A 27,675-nucleotide genomic window follows, 5' to 3' on the forward strand; every position below is an offset into this window, starting at 1 on the left:
GCAATATTAAAGTTACCGTGTGCAAACATTGAAAAATATGACTTCCACAATATTACCATATCGTACCCATATTAAAATCATGTGTACGGCATGAAGTATTTGTATTGCATTTCTTTGATTGTCACCACATATAGATGACACAACAGTGAGTTCCATCTAGCTAAGGATGTTTTAGTTCCAAAATACACAAGTTTGGTTGTTTTATTCGCTAATAATTTGTATGTTTAAACCAACATTACATCTTTGCATTATTTCAACTATCATGGTCGACATATATGCAGGCTGTGGAATTATTTACAATACTTCACGTGTTTCTGTATAACCGAACATTGCCGACTAAATCCGAACAATTTCCGAACTTCTCAAAGCCTACCAAGGCATGTGATATATTCATAACTCAATAGGCCTTCTTAGAGTCAAAATGGCAGCTGCTTCGTCAGACAAGTTTTTGGAGAAGGTTGACGACGAACTCGTGACTTGTACGATTTGTATGGAACGATATGATAAACCGAAGATTCTGCCGTGTCTTCATACGTTCTGTTTGAAATGTCTGCAGGATTATGTAGAGAAACAAGGCGTTCTGAACTGCCCGACGTGCACCGCCCCTTGTAGAATTCCTACAAGAGGGCTATCTGAACTGAAAGCTAACTTTTTTATGAACTCTTTGATCGATCTGGTTGTCGAGAGGCGAAAACTACTGGCTGCTGCAAATAACGAGAAATGTGAGCTGTGTGAGGAACGTGATATTTCCCATGTCTGCCAGAATTGTTCAGTATTCATTTGTGGGGTGTGTGCGAAGTCGCACATAAAAAGCAAAGCTGCCAGGTCACATACTGTTACAACAATAGATGAACATAGAGACTTGATAACCAGTAGACAGTCTGTTGCTGAACAAACAGTGAACTGTTCAGTACACGAAGATAATAAGGTCAAATTCTATTGTGATACGTGCCAGGTACCTGTCTGTGTGGAGTGCACAGTTGTAGATCATCGTGTACCCGAGCATGCGCATAGGAATCTAAAAGACGCTGCTAGTGAATACCGTAAACAGCTAGAGATAGAATTCCAGCAACTCAAAGTGAAAGAGAAAGAAGCAGATGACAGTCGAACTGCAATAAAAACCAAACGTTCAGCTTTACAGAGAAGGTGTCGAGAGAAACAACAAAAGGTTGACAAAAAAGCTGAAGAGATGATCGCTGCCATAAGGGATGAGCAGAATAAATTATCAGCCGAACTGACAACCGAGTATAATGCGCGATTGAAACGACTGAACGTGCAACAAGACGACTTTGATTTGAAGCACGGGAACATTGTATGTACACGTGAATATGTAGAGACATTGACAACACACGGCAACGTCGCGCACATACTTTCAACGAAGAATGAAGTGACAAGTCGAGTTAAAGAACTTCTTTCTTCGGACATTAAGTATAAAGAAGAACTTGACATTGTAGAATTTGAACCTTTTGCTGTCTCACAAGACAAACATTGTGTAGGTGTATTAAAATCTGATGTATCAGTCTCACACTGTAGTGTTGATAACGTTCCAAAGCATGTTTTGAAAGGTGAATCTGTAACAGTTAATGTAATAACCAGGGACTATAAAGGCTGTAAAGTGATTCCTAGGCAAGCTTTGTCAGGTACAATCACAAGTCCAAGTGATAAAGTCAGTAAACTACATATTAAGAATAACCTGGATGGATCACATTGTGTAACGATTAGTGAAGATATGCTAGGTAGACATAGAGTAGAATTGAATATTGAAGGTAAACATATACCAGGCACACCCTGTGACGTCACTGTAATCAATGGTTTGATCAAGACCATAGGTAAACGTGGTATAATGGAAGGTGAATTCAACCAGCCCTGGGGACTAGCATATGATAAGTATGGTAACTTAGTCACTGCCGACCGTGATAATCACAGGATTCAGGTATTTGACTCAGGATGGCGCTGTAAGAAAATACTAACATTTACCCACTTTAAGAATGTATTTAAACCACAAGGTATAGCGATATCAGATGATAATACTTACTTTATGACTGATTGGGGTAATCAGCAAGTGGTAGTTTGTGACGAAAACGGTCACGTGATAAGATGCTTTGGACAGAATGAACTGAGTAATCCGATCGGTATCGCCTTGCATCCTACCGATGGGAATGTGTATGTGTGTAGTAGACTTAGTAGGAAAGTAGAGGTTTACACACAGAAGGGTAAACATATCAGAACACTAGGTAGTCATATTGGCCAGGTAAAGTCTAAAGCACCATACTTCATAGCTATTGACAGTGCAGGTACATTGTATGTAACAGACTTTGAACGTCATTGTGTTTATGTCTGTGATGTACTTGGTAGGCAGATCTTGAAGTCAGAATGTGTATCTTGGGCTAAAGGTGTTTGCATTCACAATGATAGAGAATTGTTTGTTACAGCAGGTAACAAATTATACAAATTAGACATGTATGGTAGAATTGTATCTCGCATTGGTTGTAACAATGATGGCTTAAATTGGCCAACTTGTGTAGTGTCTTCCGATGGCAGTCCACAAAAACTTATTGTTGCAAACACATATGACCACTGCATCAAAGTGTTTGTAGAATAAGCCGGACATGGTTACAAATAATGTATTTTCGTATAATGAAATATGTAATGTCATATTTTGATAGATCTTATGACGTAATAAAGTGTACGCTGAAATGAAGAAAACCATGTAGAATTCTGTCATTAATGTAGGTCTGATCAGAATGGATGTGATGCATTATGGGAGATGAACAAACTTAGGAGTTCCATATCTCTCACAGTAATGTCTACACGATGTTGTGGCCTTCATTTGGAAGCAATGATATTCCTAACATTGTTAATTTCCTATACTATCCAGCCCAAGTGTAAAACAGACCTCTCCTAAGCCAAATTCACCAATCTTTATCAGGGGTCACGTGACGCAGGCAGATATACAGAAGGCATTGCAGTTAGTATAAAACTACCCTCAACCAATCGTGATTCAACGACTGAAATAGAAATACATGTTTTACCTCATGAGGGCGCACTTCGAAAATATGTGACGTCTCATTCACGCCTGCCAACAATAAATTTATTACACTGAAATTAATTTACAAAGTGCCCTTGAGGATACAAATGTAACAACGTCATGGAATTATGTTTCCAAAATGTATCTCTTAATGATGTAGTAACAAATTAATATTTTAACCTTGCCACTGTTTGTTTTGGACAACATAGAATTCACAATGTTGTATTGATGACAAATCACTCTTTTCTCAGGGACCAGGTTTGTTTTGTTTAGAATGTACATTTTCTTTTCATATTAGCGCCCTCAACCTACTATTGTTTTTTTTTTTATAATACTTAATGTTTGAAGCTGAAATTGTATTAGCTCTATATTTAGTCCCAGGACAGATCTGTTATTGTCATGATTCTATCTTTAAAGACAAAAAAAAGGTTAAAACGGGATGGTCTCACCCAAAGCCAACTCAAATGAAAGGTTTCTAGTAACTCTGATTAACCTGTCGCTCTTCAGGTCAGCAAGAGCAGATTAGTTATGTACACTGAATAAAGCTTTTATTTCCATACATTTATTTACCAATCCCTTTCCCCCGGACAGAGGTGTTCTTAAGGTACATGCAAAGTGTTATTTGATTTCACCCCATGGTTGATTTTAACTTTTATTTATAAGGCATGATCTGAAAGCATCAACATGCACACACACACACACACACACACACACACACACACAGACACACACATACACACATACATACATACATACACACACATACATACATACATACATACATACATACATACATACATACACACACAGACACACGGCACAGACACAGACACACAGACAGACAGACAGACAGACAGACAGACAGACAGACACACCCTCACACAGTTTTCTTCACCAATTCCATTTTTATAAACCGACCTACCAATCTATCAATATTTTTAAAGACATACAGACCAATTTCAGACACACTTTGTATCTTCATTTAAATAGTATGGAAAACTCGTCTTGAGGCATATCAATACTAATTTTCCTTGAAAAGAGAACAAAACATTTATATATCTTTGTCGTATTTACGCATGGCCTTTTCTCTATGATCCTGACATCAGTACTGGCATTTTAGGGTATACAGAAAAAGTATCCAATCTAGGCGTGATTTACTTGATTTGACATACTTCTATATCCGGATCTCGCTTTGACTAATGATAAGTAAATACCTCTAGGTAAGCACAATAGGACGTGTAAATATTCATAGGGCAATAACACTATCATAGGATAATGTTCAGGTTTGGTCCATGTACCTTTTATGATGTTACTATCATTGAAAATGAAGAAGGCCGCCCTCACCTGGAAAGTTAGAATTAACCAATAAGGGTGACATGGGGAGCAGTGCAATGAAGCATGGTGACATAGCGACTGTAAGTACATATTTAACAATCTGGCGAGTACTTGCAGTCTCAGTTGCCCTTATCAGACGTAGAGTAACACAATGGAAACCATTTGCATGTTTCGTCGGCCACTAGCTCGACACGATCCTAAGAACTATTATTTGTAGACTTGGGTAAAAATATGGTTTGTAAGTTTAAAAAAAAACTACGATGAATTTACTTCAATACAACATTTTGTTTAGTTTATGTAAGATTATGTTAATGTATGTGTTCATTACTTGCAATAAACACTACGCAACATCAATTAAATTCTTTGTTTGCCGTCCGCATGGAGGTAGGTAAATTTAAAAACAAACAAACAAATTCTGTAGTGCTCACAGTTTATGTAGAAGGCCTTATTTCATACTATTGTAAATAAAAAAAAACTTCCAAATATCTTCAGAATAACTACACATATCTCTAAATTGTTGTTGAAAACAACCAAACTTTGGATTTTGACTTTTTATATTTCACCAGTCTAGTAGATTTATGTACAAACACAATATGAATCAGCAGAAAAAGGAATTTTATATGACATGTTAGCATTGTTTTATTTCTGTGTTTGGTTTTCCCCTGTCTGATAGGTTTTGGCATTGTCTGTGTTTTTTGGGGAAATTCGAGGACGGCAAACATATCATAGTTGAATCAGTTTATACGTAGACGGTACACTGACAGTATACAACGTGTCAAACAGCAACAAATGTGTTTGTTGTCTGAGGCTAGACGAAGAGTGCATAGGTCAGAACGAAACGAGTTTTGAATACGTCATGTAAATGACTGTCGAACCATAGACAGTGGAGGTCTCACCTCCACTGTCTATGGTCGAACATACAAACAACTTGCGATAACAAAAATCACAAAGTTAACCGTCAATGTTTCCCTCGTCGAAATGTACGGTTATGTTATGCCCATGAAACTGAATCTATCATTTACAAAACAGTGTGTAGGTGTGATAGTAACATTTATGCCAAGACGACAACGTCATTTGGTTTGTCACATGACAATAATCGGTAACTTAGAACTCTAATACCTCTAAGCCTGCCAAACTGCTATTATCGTTCGTCGATGTTTAGCTTTTGTGACTGTATAGCTATGACCATGAGATTTGACAGGCTTTATCTGGATGTCACGGTTTAGGGAGGAAACATCAATCTATACTGCATGGTAGTTCGATGCATACGTGTGCATTTTATGTTAATGTCACAGTGTCATACCTAGACTGTCGACAGTCGCTCGCGCCTTTCTTCCCTACGTTGATGATCTAAACTTAAGTCGCTGCCGCGCTCCAATCCGGCGCAATACTACTATACTCGCATACTGATATCGAGGGCCAAAGGCGCGAGCGACTATCGACAGTCTATGTCATACCGTACACAATATTTAGTGGGCTTTATCGGCCAGGTGCCGACGCCTGGCTATGGAGAGGAGACGTCAAATTAAGGGGGGGGGGGGGGTCAAACTATACTGTGTGGTAGGTCGACACATGAGTGACGTGCATATTATGTTGATATGTCATATCGTACACAACATTTTGTGGACCTTATTTATCGGGGTGCCGAAGTCTGGCCATGCGTAGGAGACGTCAAACTATATTGTGTGGTAGTTAAACGCATGAGTCTGCATTTTTATGTTGGTACGTCACGTCAGAACACTCGAGTTCAATATTTGTAAGTTTGTATACCTATAGGCCATACAGACAAAAAGTGTTGTTTCTCGTCCCCGTAAGCGTCACTTGACAACATGCGCGTCGGAGCTTTTTTCCGCATGGTTTCCCTTTAAGTACAACCCATGGCCATATAACACCAAAATAAAGTGTTTTCTGTATGTACCACAATTGTTTATAGTATCCATATCAAGTGTAAAGGTACACTGTTTCATTTGCTAATACAACCCGTAACACCACAGTAAAGCGTTTTCTGTATGTACCACAATTGTTTATAGCATCCATATCAAGTGTAAAAGTATACTGTTTCATTTGCTAATTGGCCACGTCAGAAAGGCCACATGCTAGGCTTGTAAATGAACCAATATTGAAACAGTATACTTTACACGATTATGAATGCTATAAAAAAAGTGTAGCACATCGGAAAGTGCTTTACAGTACAGTGTTATTCATTGTATTTCTTTCCAAACGGTAACAGGACAACTGCCCCCCGGACAATTGCCCCCGAAGGACAACTGCCCCCTGGACAATTGCCCCCGAAGGACAACTGCCCCCGTACAATTGCCCCCGAAGGACAACTGCCCCCTGGACAATTGTCCCCGAAGGACAATAGCCCCCCGGACAATTGCCCCCGAAGGACAATTGCCCCCGAAGGACAACTGCCCCCGGTCAATTGCCCCCCTGACCACTGCCCCCGAAGGACAACTGCCCCCCGGACTACTGCCCCCGAACGAAAAAAAAATAGTATTACATATGAACGGGTTTGTCATTCATTAAAAAGTCACCGTCGGCAACTTACCGCCGCAATTTGCGAACACTATACTCACTACATTCACAATGCTTTTTTTTGTGGGTATGTGTAAATAAATATATACACTCGTTTATTTCAAGTTTCATGATTATCTAAGTTTCTCCAATGCGTCTTGATATGTTGACTCGCTCGTAACAATTATCACAGATGACAATAGAGTAAAACGTGCAAATGTGAGTATAAATTATGTGAATTACGGCGGTAAGTTAAATCATCATGCCGACATTTGTGAATGACGTAATAATTATCACAGATAACAATAGAGTAAAACATGTGAATGTAGTGAGTATAATGTACGCAAATTGCGGCGGTAAGTTGCCGACGGTGACTCTTTAATGAATGACAAACCCGTTCACCTGTAATACTAGCTTCTTTTTTTTCGGTCGGGGGCAGTAGTACGGGGGGCAGTTGTCCGGGGGGCAGTTGTCCTTCGGGGGCAATTGTCCGGGGGGTAGTTGTCCTAGAATCTTTCCAAACCCGTCACTTGTACCACACACATCCAGAAAATAATTACAGTAGACTAAACACAATTTCAAGTTATTTATATGAACAAAATGTTGTCAAAATATTAGTTTAGTATTGTATATAATGGACCAATGTTACACAGAATATGTACAGTTTTAATCATTTTAAAAATAAATATGTGAATCTCTATACTATACATAATCAGTATATTGTGTCTGTGTACATTATGTATCATCAAACGTTTATATATGACAAATTTTTTTCTCAGTGTTTAATCACATTGATCAGTATTAGGCCTAATAAAAAAATTGTGTGGTTCCGATTACACTCAATGTTAGAATAGGTGGGATAAGTAGATTGTTTATTTTATTTCATTATATTTTTTTCCGTGTGAGTGTCTAGTTCAGGTTTTCCATTGTTTTCCATATGGTCTCCGTGTTGTTTATTTCTTCCCATCAGATGCACAGCCATTACAGATTGGAAGAATAGTTTTAGAGTGTCTTTTTAAGTTGATGTCAGTTTCCGCATCCACTATTTCTCGAAAGACTTCACAATTTTTGCGATTTTATTATTTTTTTCTCTCGAATACGTAAAAATAAGGTAAGGATCGGTACATAAAAGTTAGGTGGGTTTGGGTAACTAGAACCAAATAATTATTATTTAGGGCTAATTAAGCCTAGGTTAATGAAACATACCGCGTCGCCGCATCTCTTTTGAATTTTCCCTAGGACGAGAAACAGTTTTTTTTTCTTTCTTGGTCTTCGGTCAACCGAGCAAAGTTCGCTGTATATCAGACTGAGGTTCAGGGACACTCACTTATCGGGCCTTCCAATGTTGTCGTCAGCATAATACATGACCAGTATATCACTGTACCGCCATGGACGACGAGAGATCCCCCTTGTATCCACGACTAACTCACCACCTTCCAGATGATCAAGGTGATTCAGAGAGCGACGATGAGACATCGTTCGCGTCATTCCGATTTCGTGCTCCCCGGCGATCAACCATCTTCCAAGACCAAAGTATAACGTTAACGTGGGATAACATAGCAGTTCGTACGGTGCCAAAAAAAGGTTGGTTTCAGTGGAAATCAAATCAAGGAGAGTCGTTTGAAGGGACTGAAATCGTCAAAGGAGGTAAGTTTAGGGGGGCATGCATCGTGAGTGCTATTCCGATATAAATGTTATATCACTTATTGAGGGCGATTAAGTGGCCATGACCCCCGGGCTATGACCTATATACATGTGTGTACACAGTTAAAATCAAGCGAATGTTTTGTTGAAGTCGACCATGCAGAAAATACTCCCTTTCATTGTGTTGATTTGTCAAGTTTATTGTGATGTTAAACTAGTTGATTTATATGCCCGTATACTTTGCTTTCGAACTTTTGATCTCCACACACAATATGTATGGATATGTCAGAGGTTGGCTTTATTTGCATTCCCATCTACCGGTAAAGGCACATCACTTGTGACAACTGAAAGAAATGTAAACATTTCGTATACTGACAATTGACAGTTAAACAAACAAAAACGCCTCGTGTGACACCCACTTACATTTATTACCTAAAATTTTAGATAACTGATAACATTGTTAATGTAAGAATTAGAGTCTAAACATCACTGCGCATGCGTTTAGAGGGGCACACGCTGAGTTTATAAACCTTTTCACTCAAATGAAAATACTTACATAAAACTTTGATCAAACTTTTCTAGTATAATGTTAATGTTGACGCATGCTTTCTATGACATCACATTTGTCTTCTGATTGTTTGAGAGCAGCTGTCTAGTATGGATTCCACGACATTTTTTGGAGCGTATAAAAAATTACGTCATTTGATCGTTTATATGTTGTATCTTAATATCAGGTTTGAGTTCAGTTACTATCGCAAGTAATAATAATAATAATAATCTTTATTTATACTGGATAGTTCTTTAAGCATATAAACACTTGTCTCCCAAGAAGTCCAGTGAGGGCCATCGCTCATGGGTTCAGTGTTAATGCAGGAGGAAACCGGAGTACCCGGGGAAAACCTGAGTTGTTCGGTAGAGTCAAACTGAACGACACTCTTCTTACTTACAGCGTAATTTAATCGAACCCTGAATGGGGTTCGAACCCCGACCGCAGTGGTAAGAGGCAAGTGGTTTAACCACTCAGCCACCGACAACCCTTAATAGTTCTCACCCAAAAAATGTCACAGCTTGTGCGCCTTTAATATATAATTTATATATTAATTTATAGGTCAAAGGTCTTCTGGCTATTTCACGTATAGTGACTATGGCGTCTATAATTATGGTTAAACTCACCCCACATTATTTACAGTGTAGATGGCCATTTCTAAAGACTAATTAACTCGCATGTAGCGGTGGCGACGCTTTCCCGAAACTAATTATTCTCAGAACAAAAATCGCATTTAGTGGTATGACGCTATACCGTAATTAACAAAATAGTTGAGGATTTATAAATATATAGACTTATAAATATACAGACAGAATTACTCTATTTTTGGACACATTTGAGATAACTTATAAGGGGTAGGACGAAGGTGTTGCACCGTCTGAACTCATCTCTGTAGTCTAGTATAGTAAAGAGGTCCTCACACAATGTTCAACAAATATGGTTTTAACACTGGGAAACATTATGCCGTGTATAATACATACAAGTTTGTTGTGTTAGGAACTGATAGAAATAAGCATACACTAAATTCAAATTTATCCATAATCCGTATCTTGATTTCTAACATTTAAACTTGTTAATTATTACAATGGCAAGTCAAATAATATAAAAAAAGTACAATTTGAAAATACTTTAATAATAAAGCATTTGAGAAAACAATGTGCACTGAAGCCAGACTAATTCGAAGGCTAACTTAAAAGTAGAAATCCACATTTAAATAAAATACATATCTCGAAATGAACAAATAAAATATATATATCTATGAAATGAAACATGTGGATAACGCATTTGCTTGCGACGCTATTATATTTTTACAAACTTTTTTTTTCCAGTTAGTGGTTATGTAAAACCCGGTATGCTGTTGGCGATATTTGGGGCAAGGTGAGACCTATCTTGTAATAAAATACCCAGTCAGCGCTTTGATGAAAACAAAGAAACAACGAAACAAATAAAGAGACAGACAGACAGACAGACATACAGACAGACAGACAGAGACAGACAGACAGACAGACAGACAGCCAGAGACAGACAGACATACATACATACATACATACATACATACATACATACATACATACATACAGACAGACAGACAGAGACAGACAGACAGATAGATAGACAGACAAACAGACAGACAGACAGAAGGACAGACAGACAGATAAACAGACAGACAGACAGACAGACAGACAGACAGACAGACGAACGAACGAACAAACTAACGAACAAACTAACAACTACCTCAAAGTCTGTACATACATTTACTTTATCCTGGAGATGGAATGTTCTAATATTTATAACTACAACAATTGCCCCATTTGTGAAACATTCCCTCGTTTTATTTTGTCACAAGATCTCAACTTGACCTTGTCCTTGACAGTCAGACCACTGTAAACGAAATTGTCGATAGTTATAAACCAGAGACAATTAAAGCAATTATGTTTTGTTATATATTTTCACTGAAAAACTAAAAATGTGTTTTTCTCATTCACTGTTTTTTTTCAGTGGAAGTGGGAAATCTACTTTACTCAACGCCTTGACATTTCGAACTACAAGCGATCTGACCGTAGAGGGCAGTGTAATGGCCAATGGTGAAATCGTTGACTCTACCATTACAAGCATTATGGGATATGTGCAACAGGAAGATTTGTTCTTTGCCTCACTTACAGTCAGAGAACAACTACAGTTTCAGGTAAAATGATTGATTTGTACACTACTCGCTGTATTCTTCTTGTTATGCCAGAAAGAAACAATTTGTGTTAACTCCAATGACCATACTTTAATCCGCCGAACTAAACATATTTTTTTTTTCACGGTAACATGTTGAGAATTTATTTCAGTTTTAGTCTGGAAGGGCAGCTTTTGCAATCTCTCGCTACCCACATAAGCGGAATGACTGGATCTGTCAGGCTGCTTCTGTTTCTGTATACATTTTCTTGCCAAAGGACCCTTTGGTAATTTTTCAGACTTCAAATTTATACATTACAGTCTACATCTTGTGTTCATCACCTTCACATGTAATTGTCTCCATTTACGTCCTTTACACCCCTTCAAAGCTATAACACATGTATTTTGACCAACAAGTTGCTTCTTTTTAGGTCGAAGCAATTTCCAAAAATAAATGAACAAATACTAAGAAAATAAAATGGGGATAGATTCCTGACCTACCAACTACCCTATTTTCTTAAGTCATACTATCAAGAAACAACACTTTTGTCTTATCAATTCACAGATAAATTGTGACGGGTCACAGAAGAAGAGATTACTTTCCTTCATACAAAAAAGTCTTTGTTATGTCTGGCCTTAATTTATATTAACTAAGTAGATGAAGAGTTGTTTCTTGGCGAAAGGTGGAAATCTTTATCCGGAATTGGATCACATGGTTCAATGTATGTCTTCTCTAAAATGCAAATTAAAATAGTGTTCCTTTGGTGTCATTTTTAAGGCAAGACTAAAAACATATTAAATGTCCATTTTGTATTTTTTTAGGCAAGACTAAAGTTGGATAGGGAATTAACTAAGGAAGAACGATCTGAAAAAGTTGAAGAAGTGATAAGAGAGGTAATGTTGAATCTAGTTTGAGAATTGCACATTGACATTGTACAACTTATATATGAACGTTTGGCCATACTACATACTATAACCATATGGATTTGAAAGAATGATGGGGAGAGTGATCATAGTAACTGAACTGTATAATAAAGTTAGAGGTTTACAAGGGTTAAATCACAAGAAGTTCAAAGCTTTTAGCATTCAGCTTTCGATTTGTATTGGTCGACGATCCTCATCAGAATAACGATAGCGCTACTGAGGACACACATTAATAAAACAACTGTATATGTTAATGGACAAATACCGTTCTATAAGGGGTATAGATATACTTTGTATAAATAATGACGTAATATTTACAGTCAGTGGCAGTTACCTTCAATCAACTGCACTTACTCTAAAATGAGTCCGTCGGAGATTCGGTGTAATAATTGTTGTACTGGTAAAAACAATAACTAAGTTAAAATGTTTTTTTAAGAAGAAAATGCAACTTTAGTAGTGGTAATGTCAACATATTTACAGAATGGAGTAAATCGTGGTCACATAGTGTGAGGAATTGTGTTATGCTTTGAGTATCAATCTTTACAGATATCTTCCACAGATGTTGAAGATTTCGTCCATAGATGACAAAATAGATTAGATAAAAAATTCTTAATTCATTTATATCAACAGAATAGCTGCCTGCTTTCGCGATTAGGGCGTTAGAAAGCATAAGCTTTAGCTATCTGACAGTGGTCATAATTCTAAACTTCCAAGACGAGTATTCATTTTGGGTTGTAAGCCTATTTTATTTTCCATAGCTTGGTTTGACTGGATGTGCAAATTTCTGTATTGGGAATCCTGGCTCTGGTGAAGCTATATCTGGAGGGGAAAGAAAGAGATTGTCGGTGGCTGCTGAGGTAGGTCTAGTCGGAAGACTTTGACAAGAGGTTCAGTGTTGGAGGCTATCAAAAGAATCGCTGGTTTCCTTGGATGAGTCTGCTTGAATAGATATGTCTCCGTAAAGATTTCGGTATTTCCAATACACAATTCTTCAACGTGTGTGTCTTACTAAGTACGTCAGTGGGTTGGTGAATGGGTGAGTGGCTGGCTTGATGGATGGATGGATTGGTGGGTTGGTGGGTGGATGGATGGATACATTGAGTGAGTGAGTGAGTGAGTGAGTGAGTGAGTGAGCGAGCGAGTGAGCCAGCCAGCCAGCCAGCCAGTCAGTCAGTCAGTCAGTCAGTCAGTCAGTCGGTCAGCCAGCCAGGCAATCAGTCAGGCAGCGAATGGGCGAGCGAGCGAGCGAGCGAGTGAGTGAGTGAGTGAGTTAGTGAGCAAGTGAGTGAGTGAGTGAGTGAGTGAGTTAGCGAGCAAGTGAACCAGCCAGCCAGTGAATACAGCCAGGGCACACACTGTACATGTACATGTACAACTAGACATAACAGGATGTTCTAGGGACGCAAATCATTTCATTATACCCCACCAAGTGAATAAACAACGCGGGGTTCTTCCCCTAAAGTGAATGGACGAATCCGTCATATATTATATGATTATGTTAAAGATTTTGACTGATCCACATTTATTAATATGTGATGAACCAACATCTGGACTTGATTCTTATATGGCTGAGACTGTGGTTAGTAGATTAAAAGATTTGGCTATTGGAGGAAACTCAATCATATGTACATTACACCAACCATCGTCAGAGATTTATGAACATTTGGACTAGTAAGTATTTCCTGATTACTTTGTCTCTTACAAATTATATATATATGCGCGTATATATATATATATATATATATATATATATATATATATATATATATATATATATATATATATATATATATATACATATATATGAGCGAGTGTGTCTGTGGCATCATTTTCTGTCCGTGGCATCATTTTCTTCTCTGTATATATAAATATGTATAGAACTTAGGTGTATATACACGATGATATAGCTTTTAACTTTGGTAATTTACATAGGTAGTTATTTTTTTGTAATTAGGCAATATTGATATCTTTAAAAATATCAGATCTGTACAAACGTCAATCATAACGAAGAGTATGTGTCCTTCAAAAGTTTGCTGGTGTACTTATTCATCTGAATGAATCATTTGCATATTTAACAAGATTGTCGATTAAAATGTTCTCTGCCCTTTCACTGGAGGCATTCATTTTAAAATCTGGTTGAATTTATGTGTTACTTAGCATACTGATAATGTGTGCAGGACGCTGTGCATACATGGGACCTACAAGTGATGCTGTTGAATACTTCAGTAAGATTGGTTATATCTGTCCTAGCACGTACAATCCACCAGACTTCTTCATAGAAACGCTATCGGTTGACAGTGAAACAGAGGAGGGGAGTACCAAAGAGGCAAGTATTGTTCACAATATACAGGATGTCAGTAATCTGTCAATGTAAACGGTGTAATACCACGTTCCCCCTGACAACTGATCAATGTGACCTGGTTTGAGTGTGAATGTTGGTGTATATATATATATATATATGTGAAAATTAGATATTAGGATGTAGTTGTATAAGGAATATCCCCAAGCCATCACCACAAAAGGAAGCCGTGGTATTAGTAGGATATACAACTCACGAGCCTCGTTATATCACATGACATCGATCAAACGGTATAACTAGACATATTTTCGATGATGACCAGCTGCTTAGGCCCTTCTCTAAGTAGAATACATCCCTTGGATAGAGATTTCTATATTGCTTATCATCTCACCTCAAATGACAATATGATACACAGCTTATCACATTGTGTAGACCAAATTGTAAGGCACCTAGAATTTGCTAGACTTGAATGTTTAATGGAATAAGGATTCGAAGAAACCCAATAACTTTTGTGAAGTAGCAAATTTTGTCATGTGCATAAAGTTACTGAATGTACAAACACACACACACACACACACACACACACACACACACACACACACACACACACACACATATATATATATATATATATACATATATATATATATATATATATATATATATATATATATATATATATATATATATATATATATATATATATATATAATTCTATGTATACAGTACATGACACAGTAGTTAGCTAGTGAAGCATATTTTGGCACAGCTTCACCAACGACTGCACCTTTAAGGATAATCTATACTACTAACACACTACAAGGTTTAAATAATCAAAACAAGTTTTCTGGCCGATTAATCACATATATATCACTGGGAATGACGTCATTTGATTAGACTGTACATGTCTGTATGAGTCACACTTACACTGACACCAAATATGTATACTGTATCATGTTGCTTTTCAAAATGAAGATTAAATGAAATATATACTAATAACTATATATTCTAGGCATAATATATTGAAAGTATCAGTTTCATTCTTATTTTAGACAATTTGTGATTGCTTCCATGAGTCCAGATACTACAACAAAGTTCAAGAAATTTTACATGACCAAATGTTTAAAAGCAGAATCAGGAGAAAGTCAATAATGGTGAGTATAGCCTTATTTCTAACAACCTATTTTCCTATTCCTAAGAAATTAGTCGAGAGGCACTTGCGAATATAAATTATTTTACCTGAACTTTTCGACCCCAACACTGTTGTCTCCGTCAAGAAAAGCATATTTGCAAAACGAGGCAGATATAGTTCAAGTTCAATGGCTGGAAAAGACATGCGCTCCTCGTTCCATGCTCAGGGCCTCGTCCCAAACTCATTTATATTCCAAGAAAGCAAGTGTTATTAGCCACTATTGTACAGCAGTATTTCCTTAGCTCAAGTGTTCTGAATAGTTGTTAAGCCTGTTAACAAAGACTAAATTATATGGTCAATAATAATAACATAAAGTAATTTTCTGATACGTATTTTGCCTGGAAAAGCTATTTTGGACACAAGTCATATCAATTATTGAAATACATATACATTCCCTTATTATGTGATATAATATTTAATTTCGAAATGCAACCATTAGAAAAATGCAATATTTCACACCTGAAAATTGTTAATAAGTTGTCAAGGTTTTTACCAAGTACCTAGATCATCTTCTAAAGTTTTATGTTTAAACTAGTATACATTTCATGTACTTACTTAACATTTACTGTACATATTTATTTACAGAAAAGACTGAAGAGAGGTTCAGAATCACCGTGAGTATTGTAATTTCTAGACATCTTTGTTGTTTGCCATATTAATTTCTTGAAAGCGTTCAACTTAGAGTGAGTTATGGTTAAGTGAACGAGCCTTGACTTCGCTAGATAAGAGATGATGCCAGACAAGCTACACATAACACGTTGCAAAGGACCGGAGTAATATTCACAATATAAATAACCTTCTCTGGTGAGAAATTTGCTTAATCAGTCTTAGTGCTTTTCAGGTTTTCATTTTTTTATTCGCATTTTGAATTGTATTCAGGTACAAGGCTAGTTGGCTGACACAGTTTTCCATTCTTCTATGGAGATCTTTTATACGTACGATAAGAGACAAAGCTGTGATGAGAGCAAGAATCTTCTACGTATTTGTAAGTAGTATTCTTTGACTAATTGCTACTACGGAAAGCAAGCTATCAGCAAAGTAGGACACTAACTAAACACCAACTGTTGCAAAAAATACTGATATAAAGTAATGTTGAAAGTTGGCTTAAGTATACCACAGTTGTAGGGTGGTGTACCTAATTGCAATTTTTTCTCATAAAGACTTCAATATGCTTAGAAGCGGCACTAGCCGCATTCTATTTCCCCTAGGGCACTATCTATGTAGCACGAGAGTCCTATAAGTGATTTGTTTGTTCTCTGAATAAAGCGACTACATACATTGTCAACTGGACATTGAACTGCACGTTCAGTGTTCAGATTATCTGCATAGTATCTTGACTGCAGGTAGAAAACCAAGGCAGTGCTATCAGTATCACCCTACTTAAGTGTAAGCTGCCAAATACGGCAACAAAAATCTTAGTTTCTGAGTGTCTCAGTTTGCTGAGAGGTAAAATTCCGTAATCCCGGTCCATTATTACATTTGTATGATTAATTCATGTAGATTCTTTATGGTTCAGTTCTGATGTCAGCTCTTTTTGGCTGTTATCTCGATGCATGTCATTTGCCACTAATGCAACCTTCAAGTGCTTGTACCAAAACATTTTGTACTTCATGTAAAACAGAGAATACTCATAACTATCTATGGCTGGACACCATTGAACTTCTGAGTATATATATCCACAATAAAAGTGATAAGGTTGAAAGCAAACGGTTCTATTTATTTTATTCCACATATTACAGTAAGTCAGATGATCCTCCCAAAGTTATGAAACTGAATTGTCCAGTGGGATGGAAGCATTGATGCTGTAACAAGAAATTTGTATGTATTCTTGATTAATTCAATATGTGACATCTCATGTCATTTCAGATAACAACGATATTCGTTGGATTAGCATATTGGCAAACACCAAACACACAAACTGGGGCACGTGATATCCAGGGCATATTCTTTCTTATTCTGATCATCGTCGGACAAGAGGCATATTGGCAATCAATAGGGGTACGTCATTTGCACGTCTACAATCGAAAGAAATAGTTCATTGGCAATACAAACATAAATCACAAAATTTAAACATGCGATCTTGTCTAAAAATGTGATGTTCCACTCCTACACATCAAACACATTTATTTATTTATTTATTTATTTATTTATTTATTTATTTATTTACTTATTCATTTATTTGGATTCTATATGATACAATTAACATATAAAAACAAAATGAAAATTATGTATGAAACTTTCATGTTAAGAAATTTACATGATAAAATTTACAATTGCTCTGAAATCATTGTCAATATATTTTTAAGAACCTTTAATTATGAACTAGTAAATTATTTCTTAAGTATATATTTTTCGTATACTCATATATGATGCACATATTGTCTAGCTGTGAGGGCACTAGTAAACCTTTATTACCCTGAGGGATGTTATATAGCAACTCTTTCCCGAGGCTGAAAACTGAGATGAATAGCTGCTAAATAACAGCACGAGGATATAATGTCTAGTAGTGCCCGAATACGGCCAGGCAATAAGTGTTTTATAACACATATTATTCTCAGGCAAATATCCTTTCCATAGGTAAAATAACTGTCGGTATGACTCATGTGTACCGTAGGGAAAATGCGATACGATCGCGACATGCGCCCCTATATATGCAAATTTGTCTATATCACATGACACAGGCTTAGCCATTCACCGAGAGCTGTATGAAAATAATATATTATACATGATTATATTGAAAATTCCCCCTTATATTGATTTTATACATTTATTTTTTTCCTTCATATTATACATATAGAATATACTGAGCAGACTTTTTCTGATATTAACATATTGTTTTTTTCTCTACTACAAATGACGTTGACCTTTGACTTCATCCTTGGCGTTTTTGTATAACAAGATCCTTCTATCGGAAACAACGATCTTTTTTCGAGAACACTTAAGTGGAATGTATAGGACCGATACCTATTTTATAGCGAAGAGTTTATCAGAGGTAAATATTTAGAGAATTTGTATACTACTGGCTTAACTTGGGCGTACGTACGCACATACATACATACATACATACATACATACATACATATACTCTTTACTCCGGCATAGATATTTTACATATACCGAGTATGTATTATATGTATATATATATAATAGCTGCCATGTATAGTTACAAATACAGACTTGGACATGTTTTTTCATGTAAAATATATGAAGTTGTAACTCACTAAAAATGACCCATTTCTCACGCATACTGCCACTTTAGTGTATGCTTTGGTGCAGTTATAATGATGTCTACTACATTTGATTTGTTTATAGATTCCGACATGTCTATTCGTGGCTGTGATAACAGGAACGATTTCTTACTGGGTGACAGGTAAATTAGACACTCTAGCTCTTTCGTATGTTATTGTTTGAATAAGTGTGATAAACATTAGCTAATATACCATTTTTACCTACCCAGTCCAACTGCGGATAACAACAAACATTAATAGGCAAACAACAACTAGTTGTTGGATACTTGAAATTTAGTGAGCGAGTCCCCTAGCAGACATTACCAAACTACAAACAGCTACAGACAAGACAAACACGTTTAACCCCGTCTACATCACAATACCCATAGGTAATTGCACTTACACAATTTTGACATTCCACTGTACATAGCTTTGATGTCGTGATACTGGGAAAGTAAAGAATGTACGATATACATGCATATTGGACTACATTAATACTATTAATTTCACGGTTATACAGAGATGTCTGTTATCAATAGTACATCATTGTTTCAGTGGTGGACTAGCTTTGAATATTAAGTCTGGAAATGTTCATTGCAGTTGCACAAATAAACCATCCCTTTATCACTCTATCAAACTATCACAAATGCGATCAAAGATACACATGGGCAGGACACACAAACGTTTGCAAGTACACATCTGGGATGCCATTCTTTTTGTCACATGATTCCAGTTGTGACAAACCTAGAATATCAGACTAGTAAACAAGTCCACAGGTGTGGACGAAAGCTTCAGTATTTTGTTTTCATTAATTATCAAATGTGTGTAGTGTTTTAAAAGGTTAAGCTCTATGTTGATAAAGTAACCTCCATAAATGAACTTGCATCAATATACAAGTACAACATACATAAATACACACAAGGAATATACGATACTTATGTCATGTTGAACAATAAGGTTAGGAAGTATTTTTTTTGTTTTCTTGTGGATGGCATCGTGATGTGTGCTGTGGTTAAGTGTGTAAGTAAATAAATATGACAAAGAGAAGATTTTCCTGGCTCCTTCAAGGTCAGCTTTATTTGTCTCTGACTGATAAAACTATATCCTGATTACAGGCATCTATGTTTAACTGAAATTAGTAATATCAATGCATGATTGTTAGCATGGATGTAATATATGTGACTTTGCAAATCTGACCACAATTAAGACGCGTTGGAGAAGAATACAGTCAGTCACCATTGTACATTATATGGGTAGATAGGTATTGATTTTATTTTGACCATTTGGTATGGTACCTTTTGTACATTGTTTCGCTTTTCTTTTTTTCTCCAGGTCTTAACCCAGATCTGGAGAGGTTCTTTATGTTCCTTTTTCTGATATTCATCATCGGACTTGCGGCGACGGCTTTAGGTAGGTTAATATACCACCAGGGATTTATGTATAAAAAGGCGTATATGACAAATAGTCAAGCCATCGAAGGGAAAATCAAATACTTTTTAAACATTGTATGTATGTATGTATGTATGTATGTATGTATGTATGTATGTATGTATGTATGTATGGATGGATGGATGGATGGATGGATGGATGGATGGATGGATGGATGTATGTATGTATGTATGTATGTATGTATGTATGGATGGATGGATGGATGGATGGATGGATGGATGGATGTATGTATGTATGTATGTATGTATGTGTGTGTGTATGTATGTGTTTGTTTGTTTGTGTGTATGCTGACCTTGTTTTACCGGGCGATTTTCCACAGCAAGCAGCTAGCAACGCGGGAGTTCTTGGTACTCACTAAAATCACACTTCAGACCCACTATAAAAGTTTGATGTTTTCAGATAACATGTAACTTGTGATTAATTCTATATTGTCGTGCAATTTGGAGTGACAGTGAACTAGAATGAAGACAACTCACGTGGGAAAGGCAAGGCATGCCTAAGCCATAGGCGTGCGGGTGAAGTTAAGAGCAGTACGTACAGTGAATCGACCAAACTTTGTTTATTGGCCGACAGTTTACATGTAAACACAGATTACTAGTGGTAGTTATCTGTGATGTAAACGACATGAACGTGTCTTGCCATTTCCAAAATGCAAATATTTGGCAAGTAAAAATAATTTAAATAATTACAACTTTAATTTGGCTTCAGACTTTGCAAATTGCATGTCTTGCGTATCTTTCCCCATTTTACATGTAAATCCGAAAAGGTTCTCTCTAGTCATGTCAGTGATCATACCGGGACTACTTTGAGTACGAGCGAGGTGAAGCATGTTGAGGTATTTTGTTGAGAATTATAAATATTGCGAAATGTCAAGTACAGGGTTTAAATACAATGGAATGATGAAAAAGAATTGGCTGAGTCTGCTGACAGGCGCCGGTCACAAGACACTCCGTAAATTTAAATATTAGACGATGTTATGTCTACTACAAGTTGAATGTTGTTGACAATTAAGCTTATGGACAATGGTTTTGGTAAATTTGTTAGAAAATTGAAATTCGAATTGCCTCAAAATTATTTTAGATCTCTAGTTTATTTCAGTCATTATTAAAATTTTCCAGGGTTAAAGCTGTAAGACACTGGAATTATTTATAGCCAACCTCAAAAATCCTTTGTGTGTGTGTGTGTGTGTGTGTGTGTGTGTGTGTGTGTGTGTGTGTGTGTGTGTGTGTGTGTGTGCATTTCCCAGTCATTATTTTTCTGAGATTTTGTGTAATTTTCATAACAGTAATTTTTTTATAAAATGGTGACTATGGTATAAAAGTGCAATATTTTACCAACTTTCTGCGTAAAATGAAACCACTAACCACTTTATTACTGTACATCACTACTAAAATAAAAACTAAAAACAACAGCGGAGCTATTCTGACCGATAGGTCGCTTGTATTATATTATATTATATTATATTATATTATATTATATTATATTATATTATATTATATCATTATATTATTATTATATTATTAACTAAACAACACATGCTAAGGACATAGGATTTACCATGCACGATGGAAACATGTATAAAGGTCTTTCTAATATCATTCCTTTCCACTTTTAATATTCTGATTTCTATTAATAGGTTTCATCGTATCAGTAGTTAGCACTACTTATGGGTTTGCTATGGCTCTAGCAGCGCTGATCATATTTCCGATGGATTTGTTTGCTGGTTTCTACCTCAATGTTGCGTAAGTATTATGTAGATGTAGTGACTTTAGTGATTCAGAAGTTGGTACATACTAGTAATTAGTAAATAACAAGTCACCTTTATGAAATCAAAAAAAGTCGAAACATAACAGTCCAACTTAAATCTAATAATTGTTTTAACCTAACAATGAAATAGTCTAGCTGCACTGGATTGGCCTGCTGGTAAATATTCATACATACATACATACATACATACATACATACATACATGCATGCACGCTCCTAACGTTTTTAGTGAGCCCCTGATATAAAAGGGATGCAGAAAATAAATAAATAAATAAATAAATAAATACATACATACATACATATATACATACATTACATACATACATACATACATATATATCTATACATACATACGATGTGAAAAATAAATCAACTGATTGCTGGTGTCAAATATCTTCCACAGTTCGATACCCGTTTACCTTCGATGGCTTGAGTATTTGTCATACACTAGATATGGCTATGAGGCAATGTCAATAAACCAATGGTACAAGGTTGAAGATATAGGTAAGTGAATGAATACACCATCTTCTCTTTAAAAAACTTCCATTCGAACATGATACACGTTAAATAAAGGTGATTGCTTTACAGACTTTAAAGGAACCGTCACATAATATTGATAAAAAACTATAAAAATGACATTCTCAAATATATTTTTGACAACCTCTAACATGTATCGACATTCACATTAAATTGGAAGTTTCTGTAGTTTTATGTAAGCATTGTCATTTTAGTAAAAAGCTTAACTTGATAAACTCAGCTTCTGTCAAATTACCCTGATCTCCATTTTGTTTATAATGTCAAGTGTTAAATAGGGAATAGCTAGGTTTATAATATACCTAGTGATATTGCTGTGCCACGATTCGCTAGAATCAGTCACGTGATAGGAAAATAGAATGACTACTTCCCTAGGGAAATAGTTCCATCAACTTTTTACCACCGCGCGTTCACAGCAGGTCAAAATGGCACCTTCTGACGATGTCGTCTGCCACCGCGAGTTCACAGCATGAGGTATATTATAAAACACATATTGCCTGGCCTATATTCGGGCTATAGCACCCGTTCATTACCCCTCGTGACTGTGAGTTACCACAATCACATGCTAAATAGCATGTGATTCTGGTAACTCACAGTCCCTCGGGTGTAATAAACGGGTGCTATAGCCCTCATGGCCAGGCAATATGTGTTCAATGTTGGTTGTAATTACTACTCTTGTGACAATGAACACATCCGTTTTGCTTCTAGATTTTATCAAACTGTTACTGGTATAGTCTATATAATTGATGTCAATTTAATGTACTAATGACTTATTTTTTGGTGTATTTTGCATTTTATTATTTACAAAGAATGTGACACCTTTGGCACGAACAATTCAACTTGTCTGTTTGATGGCGAAGCTGTCTTAGATGTCTTTAACTTTGAACCTGTAAGTGTCTACATTTTAACCATGAACTATTAGATGCTTTATTTTTCTTCATTCAGCCATGGAAATTACGAGTGAACTAAGGGGCCTTTTGCCATTACGAGTCGCCAGACGAGTAGTGACAACCCGATAGATCACGGATGAATAAAGAAAACTATTGGAGAATAACATAATTATACCATCGCCAATAATATAAAAACAATCGTGAGAAATATTGGCATATTTCGAACACAGCAGAACCAGTGATACAGACACGCGTTGTCGTGACGTAGAACAACAAGAGTATATATTCCATACTTTTTGTTGAACCTGGATTGTGCTTGGTATAATGCAAAGTTATATATGGTGTGACACAAAGCATTGTGTTCGTTTATAAATAGGTTGAAAATCAGTTCACTTTGATTTGATATTAATGGTTGTTGGTCATTATTTTCTAAGTCTTCATGCTCTCTGAAGTTTTTAGGGAGCCCCTGTGCCAACAAGTGGGAGTGGGGGTGTGGGAATTGGTGGGAGGGGGAGATGGTACATATCGGTTCTCGAGTGAGGGCCATGATTAAGAAATTGGAATCTGGGGATGGTAACGTTTTACTATAATAATTATAACTAATTTTGTAGACTTTGCAGTGCTTTGTGATATGCCATCTGCCACATCCCACTGCTGCCATATCCCATCACTGCCACCATTGTTCCACAATATCAGAACAGTTTGGTCAAATTACTGCTGACAATTATAACATCACGTAGCTTTTAGGGTTAACTTGTATGTCAATTCTAGCAAGCAAATGCTCGTAGGGTCAATGAAGAAATCTTTGAACTCACAACTACGTCTTATAGGTATACAAAGAACATATCTGTATTTGTCTATCCAGTGTGTACACTTTCAACACTGCTTGTACTCCAGAACACGACAAATTGAAATAATTGTTCTTTGACCTTGCATTTTACAGAAACATTTACGTAGAGACATCGTGATGTTATTAGTACTTACCGTTGGCTACCAATCCCTAGCCTTTATTCTGCTCCTTACCCGGATATATCTTAAAATGGGACGTCGGAAATATAAATAAGTTCGAATTCAGCATACTATATTAATGGTAGTACATCAGGTCAATATGATCTATTATGTACCTACATGTTATGTGCCTCCAGGGGTCAATATGATCTATTATGTACCTGTATGTACCTCCAGAGGTCAATATGATCTGTTATGTACCTACATGTTATGTACCTTCAGAGGTCAATATGATCTATTATAATTATGTACCTGTATGTACCTCCAGAGGCCAATATGATCTATTATGTACATACATGTTATGTACCTCCAGAGGTCAACATGATCTGTTATGTACCTACTTAGAGGTCAATATGATCTTTTATGTACCTACCAAACGCATAATTTCCTAGTCTAAGGATGCCTACCGTATTTCACTTAGGTTCTGTTATATTATTTACAAATAAACGCACAAATAGGATGAAACTTAGTACAAATTTTGTACAAGTTCTTTTCTAATACTAGGTTATTGTTAATATCCAAAATAATAACAATGCAGGGTTGTGTGTCTAAAAATGTTACCAATCCCTGTTTCATTACTGTCAGTGTGGTACCGCTGTAACCTGCGCAGATAAGATGGCGTGCATGGAATATGATCACAGTAATTCAAATAGTGTGAACAGATTATAACATAATGACATATTCACTCAGAGTTAACAGGAGTATGGACCGTTTGCGTTCAAACCATAACAAGCCCAGGCATTAATTTTGTTATCAATCTTGTGCTAACAGATAATACTATTGCGTTATGAATGCACAGAATTATGAATATAATACAGGTCAACAAAACCTTACCATGGATTTCTTGACTTAACAATGATTGCTTGAAGTTGCGATCTCCGAGTCCTACAAAACAGTCTTTATACATTTGATAAACTTGGCATCTATATAAGGAGAATGTTCAATAATGTAGACAGAATGAATATGCGATATGTCAATAATCTGTCTGTCTGTCTGTCTGTCTGTCTGTCTGTCTGTATTTACCATTTACCATGAATTTATTGGGGTATAGGAAGCCAATCAGGCTTTTAAAGACCCCTTACTGTTCTGAGGTGGTGATCAACAAATACCTTAAACTGATTAACTGATGAAGCAGTAATAGCTGACTCCGGTAAACTGTTCCAAATATCAATGACTCTGAGACTGAAGAAATGTTTGTCTGTCTGTCTGTCTGTCTGTCTGTCTGTCTGTCTGTCTGTCTGTCTATCTGTCGACTGACCGACCGACCGACTGACAAACCGACCGACCGACCTACTTACCTGTCTGTCTGTCGACCGACCGACCGACCAACCGACTGACAAACCGACCGACCGACCTACCTGTCTGTCTGTCTGTCTGTCTGTCTGTCTGTCTGTCTACATACATACATACCTACCTACCTACCTACCTACCTACCTACCTACCAACCTACCCACCTACCTGGAACGTAATCTCCCTCTCATAGGCAATCGTGTAATGATAAATTCAATGGTGTCCCATCAATAAGAGACTCTTTTAACTATTAAACTTAGGATAGAGTGTAGGTAGATAGAATGTAATCAAAATGTCAATATATTCTATTCTTGTTCTGGATGGTTTGAAAATGTCTGCCCTTGTCTTTCTTTTCAATATGGGAAACGCTGCAATTTAGTTTCTTTTTGATTGTAAAACTTTCTTTTATTACATTTTTGATATATGTAACGAGAAATTAATAACCTTAAATATTGTAACGGAGTTAAATTTGCATATGTGATCATTTTTATGTTTTGCATATATTTCAGGAATAAAGAATTGTCACATGCAGAAAATAAAACTTGCCTGTCATTTTTACCTCCCGTAAGGGTACGGGAGGTATTAAAAGAGGAATGTGTGTCTGTGTCTGTCTGTCTGTCTGTCTGTCTGTCTGTCTGTCTGTCTGTCTGTCTGTCTGTCTGTCTGTCTCTCTGTGTCATCATTTTCTAAACATCAACTGGCTCAATTGTAATGAAATTTGGGATATATAATCTTTAGGGTAATAGCTAGATCTGATTAGGTTTTGAGCCAGATCTGTTAATGTTTAATTAGAGTAATTTGCATATCAATGAAATCAACTAATTACGCAATATCTTAAGACTGCATACTTCAATTTCAATATAATTTAGTATATTTGTTAAACATAACAACATACATTTGTCCTATAAAATTCGTTGATGTATCTTACAGCGTTAATGAATAATTAGCATAATTAATTATCGTTGGTAATTAGGCTATATCTTAAGAATACATAGTTCAAATTCAACATAATTTAGTACATACGTTAACCATAAGAAAACACATATGTCCTATCAAGTTTGTTGATGCACTGTACAGTGTTAATGAACAATTTGCATAATTAATGATTTTCGGTAATTAGGCTATATCATAAGAATACATACTTCAATTCCAATATAATTCAGTACACGCGTTAACCATAACAATCACATATGTCCTGTAAAGCTTGTTGGTGTATCTTTCAGTGTTAATGAATAATTTGCATAATTAATGATTTTCGATAATTAGGCTATATCTTAAGACTGCATACTTCAATTTCAATACAATTTAGTACATACGTTAACCATAACAAAGCAGATATGTCCTATGAAATCTTTTATATAGCTTAGTTTTAATGAAAAATTTACATAATTAATGATTTTAGGTAACTTGGTTGTATCTTAAAAATGCAAGCTTCAAATTTCGTTTGATATGATACGTACATCAACCATAATAATACGCACCTGTCCTTTGAAGTTTGTTGCTATAACTTTTTCCTTTAATGAGTATTTTGAATAATGGACGATATTCAGTAATTAAGCAGTATCATACACTCTTACATACATTAACCTAAGAAAGCACGCTTGTCCAAAAAACAAAGCCTGCTACCATAGTATTTTTTAGTTTAATGAGTTATTTGCATAATTAGTGATTCCCTTAAGGGAAGCATTCAGTTTAAATCTGGTTTTGTTTAAAATTTGCGACGTTGTCTATATGCCATGTCTGTTTGCTCATACAATGTGAATTTCTATGTGAATTTTTCTATTGTCATGTCCCTACAAGTCAACTCGAACCAAGCTCTGATTCTTAATCTGTATCTGCACCGAACTAGTACTCGTGAAAAAAA

At 36.2% G+C, this 27,675-nt stretch overlaps 2 protein-coding genes across 2 annotated transcripts; both read left to right on the plus strand.

The window, feature by feature from the left end:
* The first annotated feature begins 421 nt into the window (after positions 1-421).
* Positions 422-2,602, plus strand: LOC144439880 (E3 ubiquitin-protein ligase TRIM45-like). Its single transcript, XM_078129112.1, has one exon. The coding sequence runs from the start codon at positions 422-424 to the stop codon at positions 2,600-2,602; it is 2,181 nt and encodes a 726-aa protein (XP_077985238.1).
* Positions 2,603-8,202: 5,600 nt separating this feature from the next.
* LOC144440241 (protein white-like) lies at positions 8,203-25,725 on the plus strand. Its single transcript, XM_078129564.1, has 18 exons — positions 8,203-8,527; positions 10,400-10,448; positions 11,070-11,256; positions 12,054-12,125; positions 12,914-13,012; positions 13,660-13,826; positions 14,313-14,481; positions 15,507-15,608; positions 16,232-16,260; positions 16,526-16,631; positions 17,513-17,644; positions 18,546-18,638; positions 18,959-19,016; positions 20,206-20,283; positions 21,959-22,064; positions 22,493-22,593; positions 23,433-23,512; positions 24,457-25,725. Exons 1-18 carry the CDS (start codon positions 8,269-8,271, stop codon positions 24,574-24,576), a joined length of 2,007 nt encoding a protein of 668 aa, XP_077985690.1. The 5' UTR covers positions 8,203-8,268; the 3' UTR covers positions 24,577-25,725.
* Positions 25,726-27,675: the final 1,950 nt, after the last annotated feature.

The sequence above is a fragment of the Glandiceps talaboti genome, chromosome 9 (genome assembly GCF_964340395.1).
Source record: "Glandiceps talaboti chromosome 9, keGlaTala1.1, whole genome shotgun sequence".
Lineage (NCBI taxonomy): Eukaryota > Metazoa > Hemichordata > Enteropneusta > Spengelidae > Glandiceps > Glandiceps talaboti.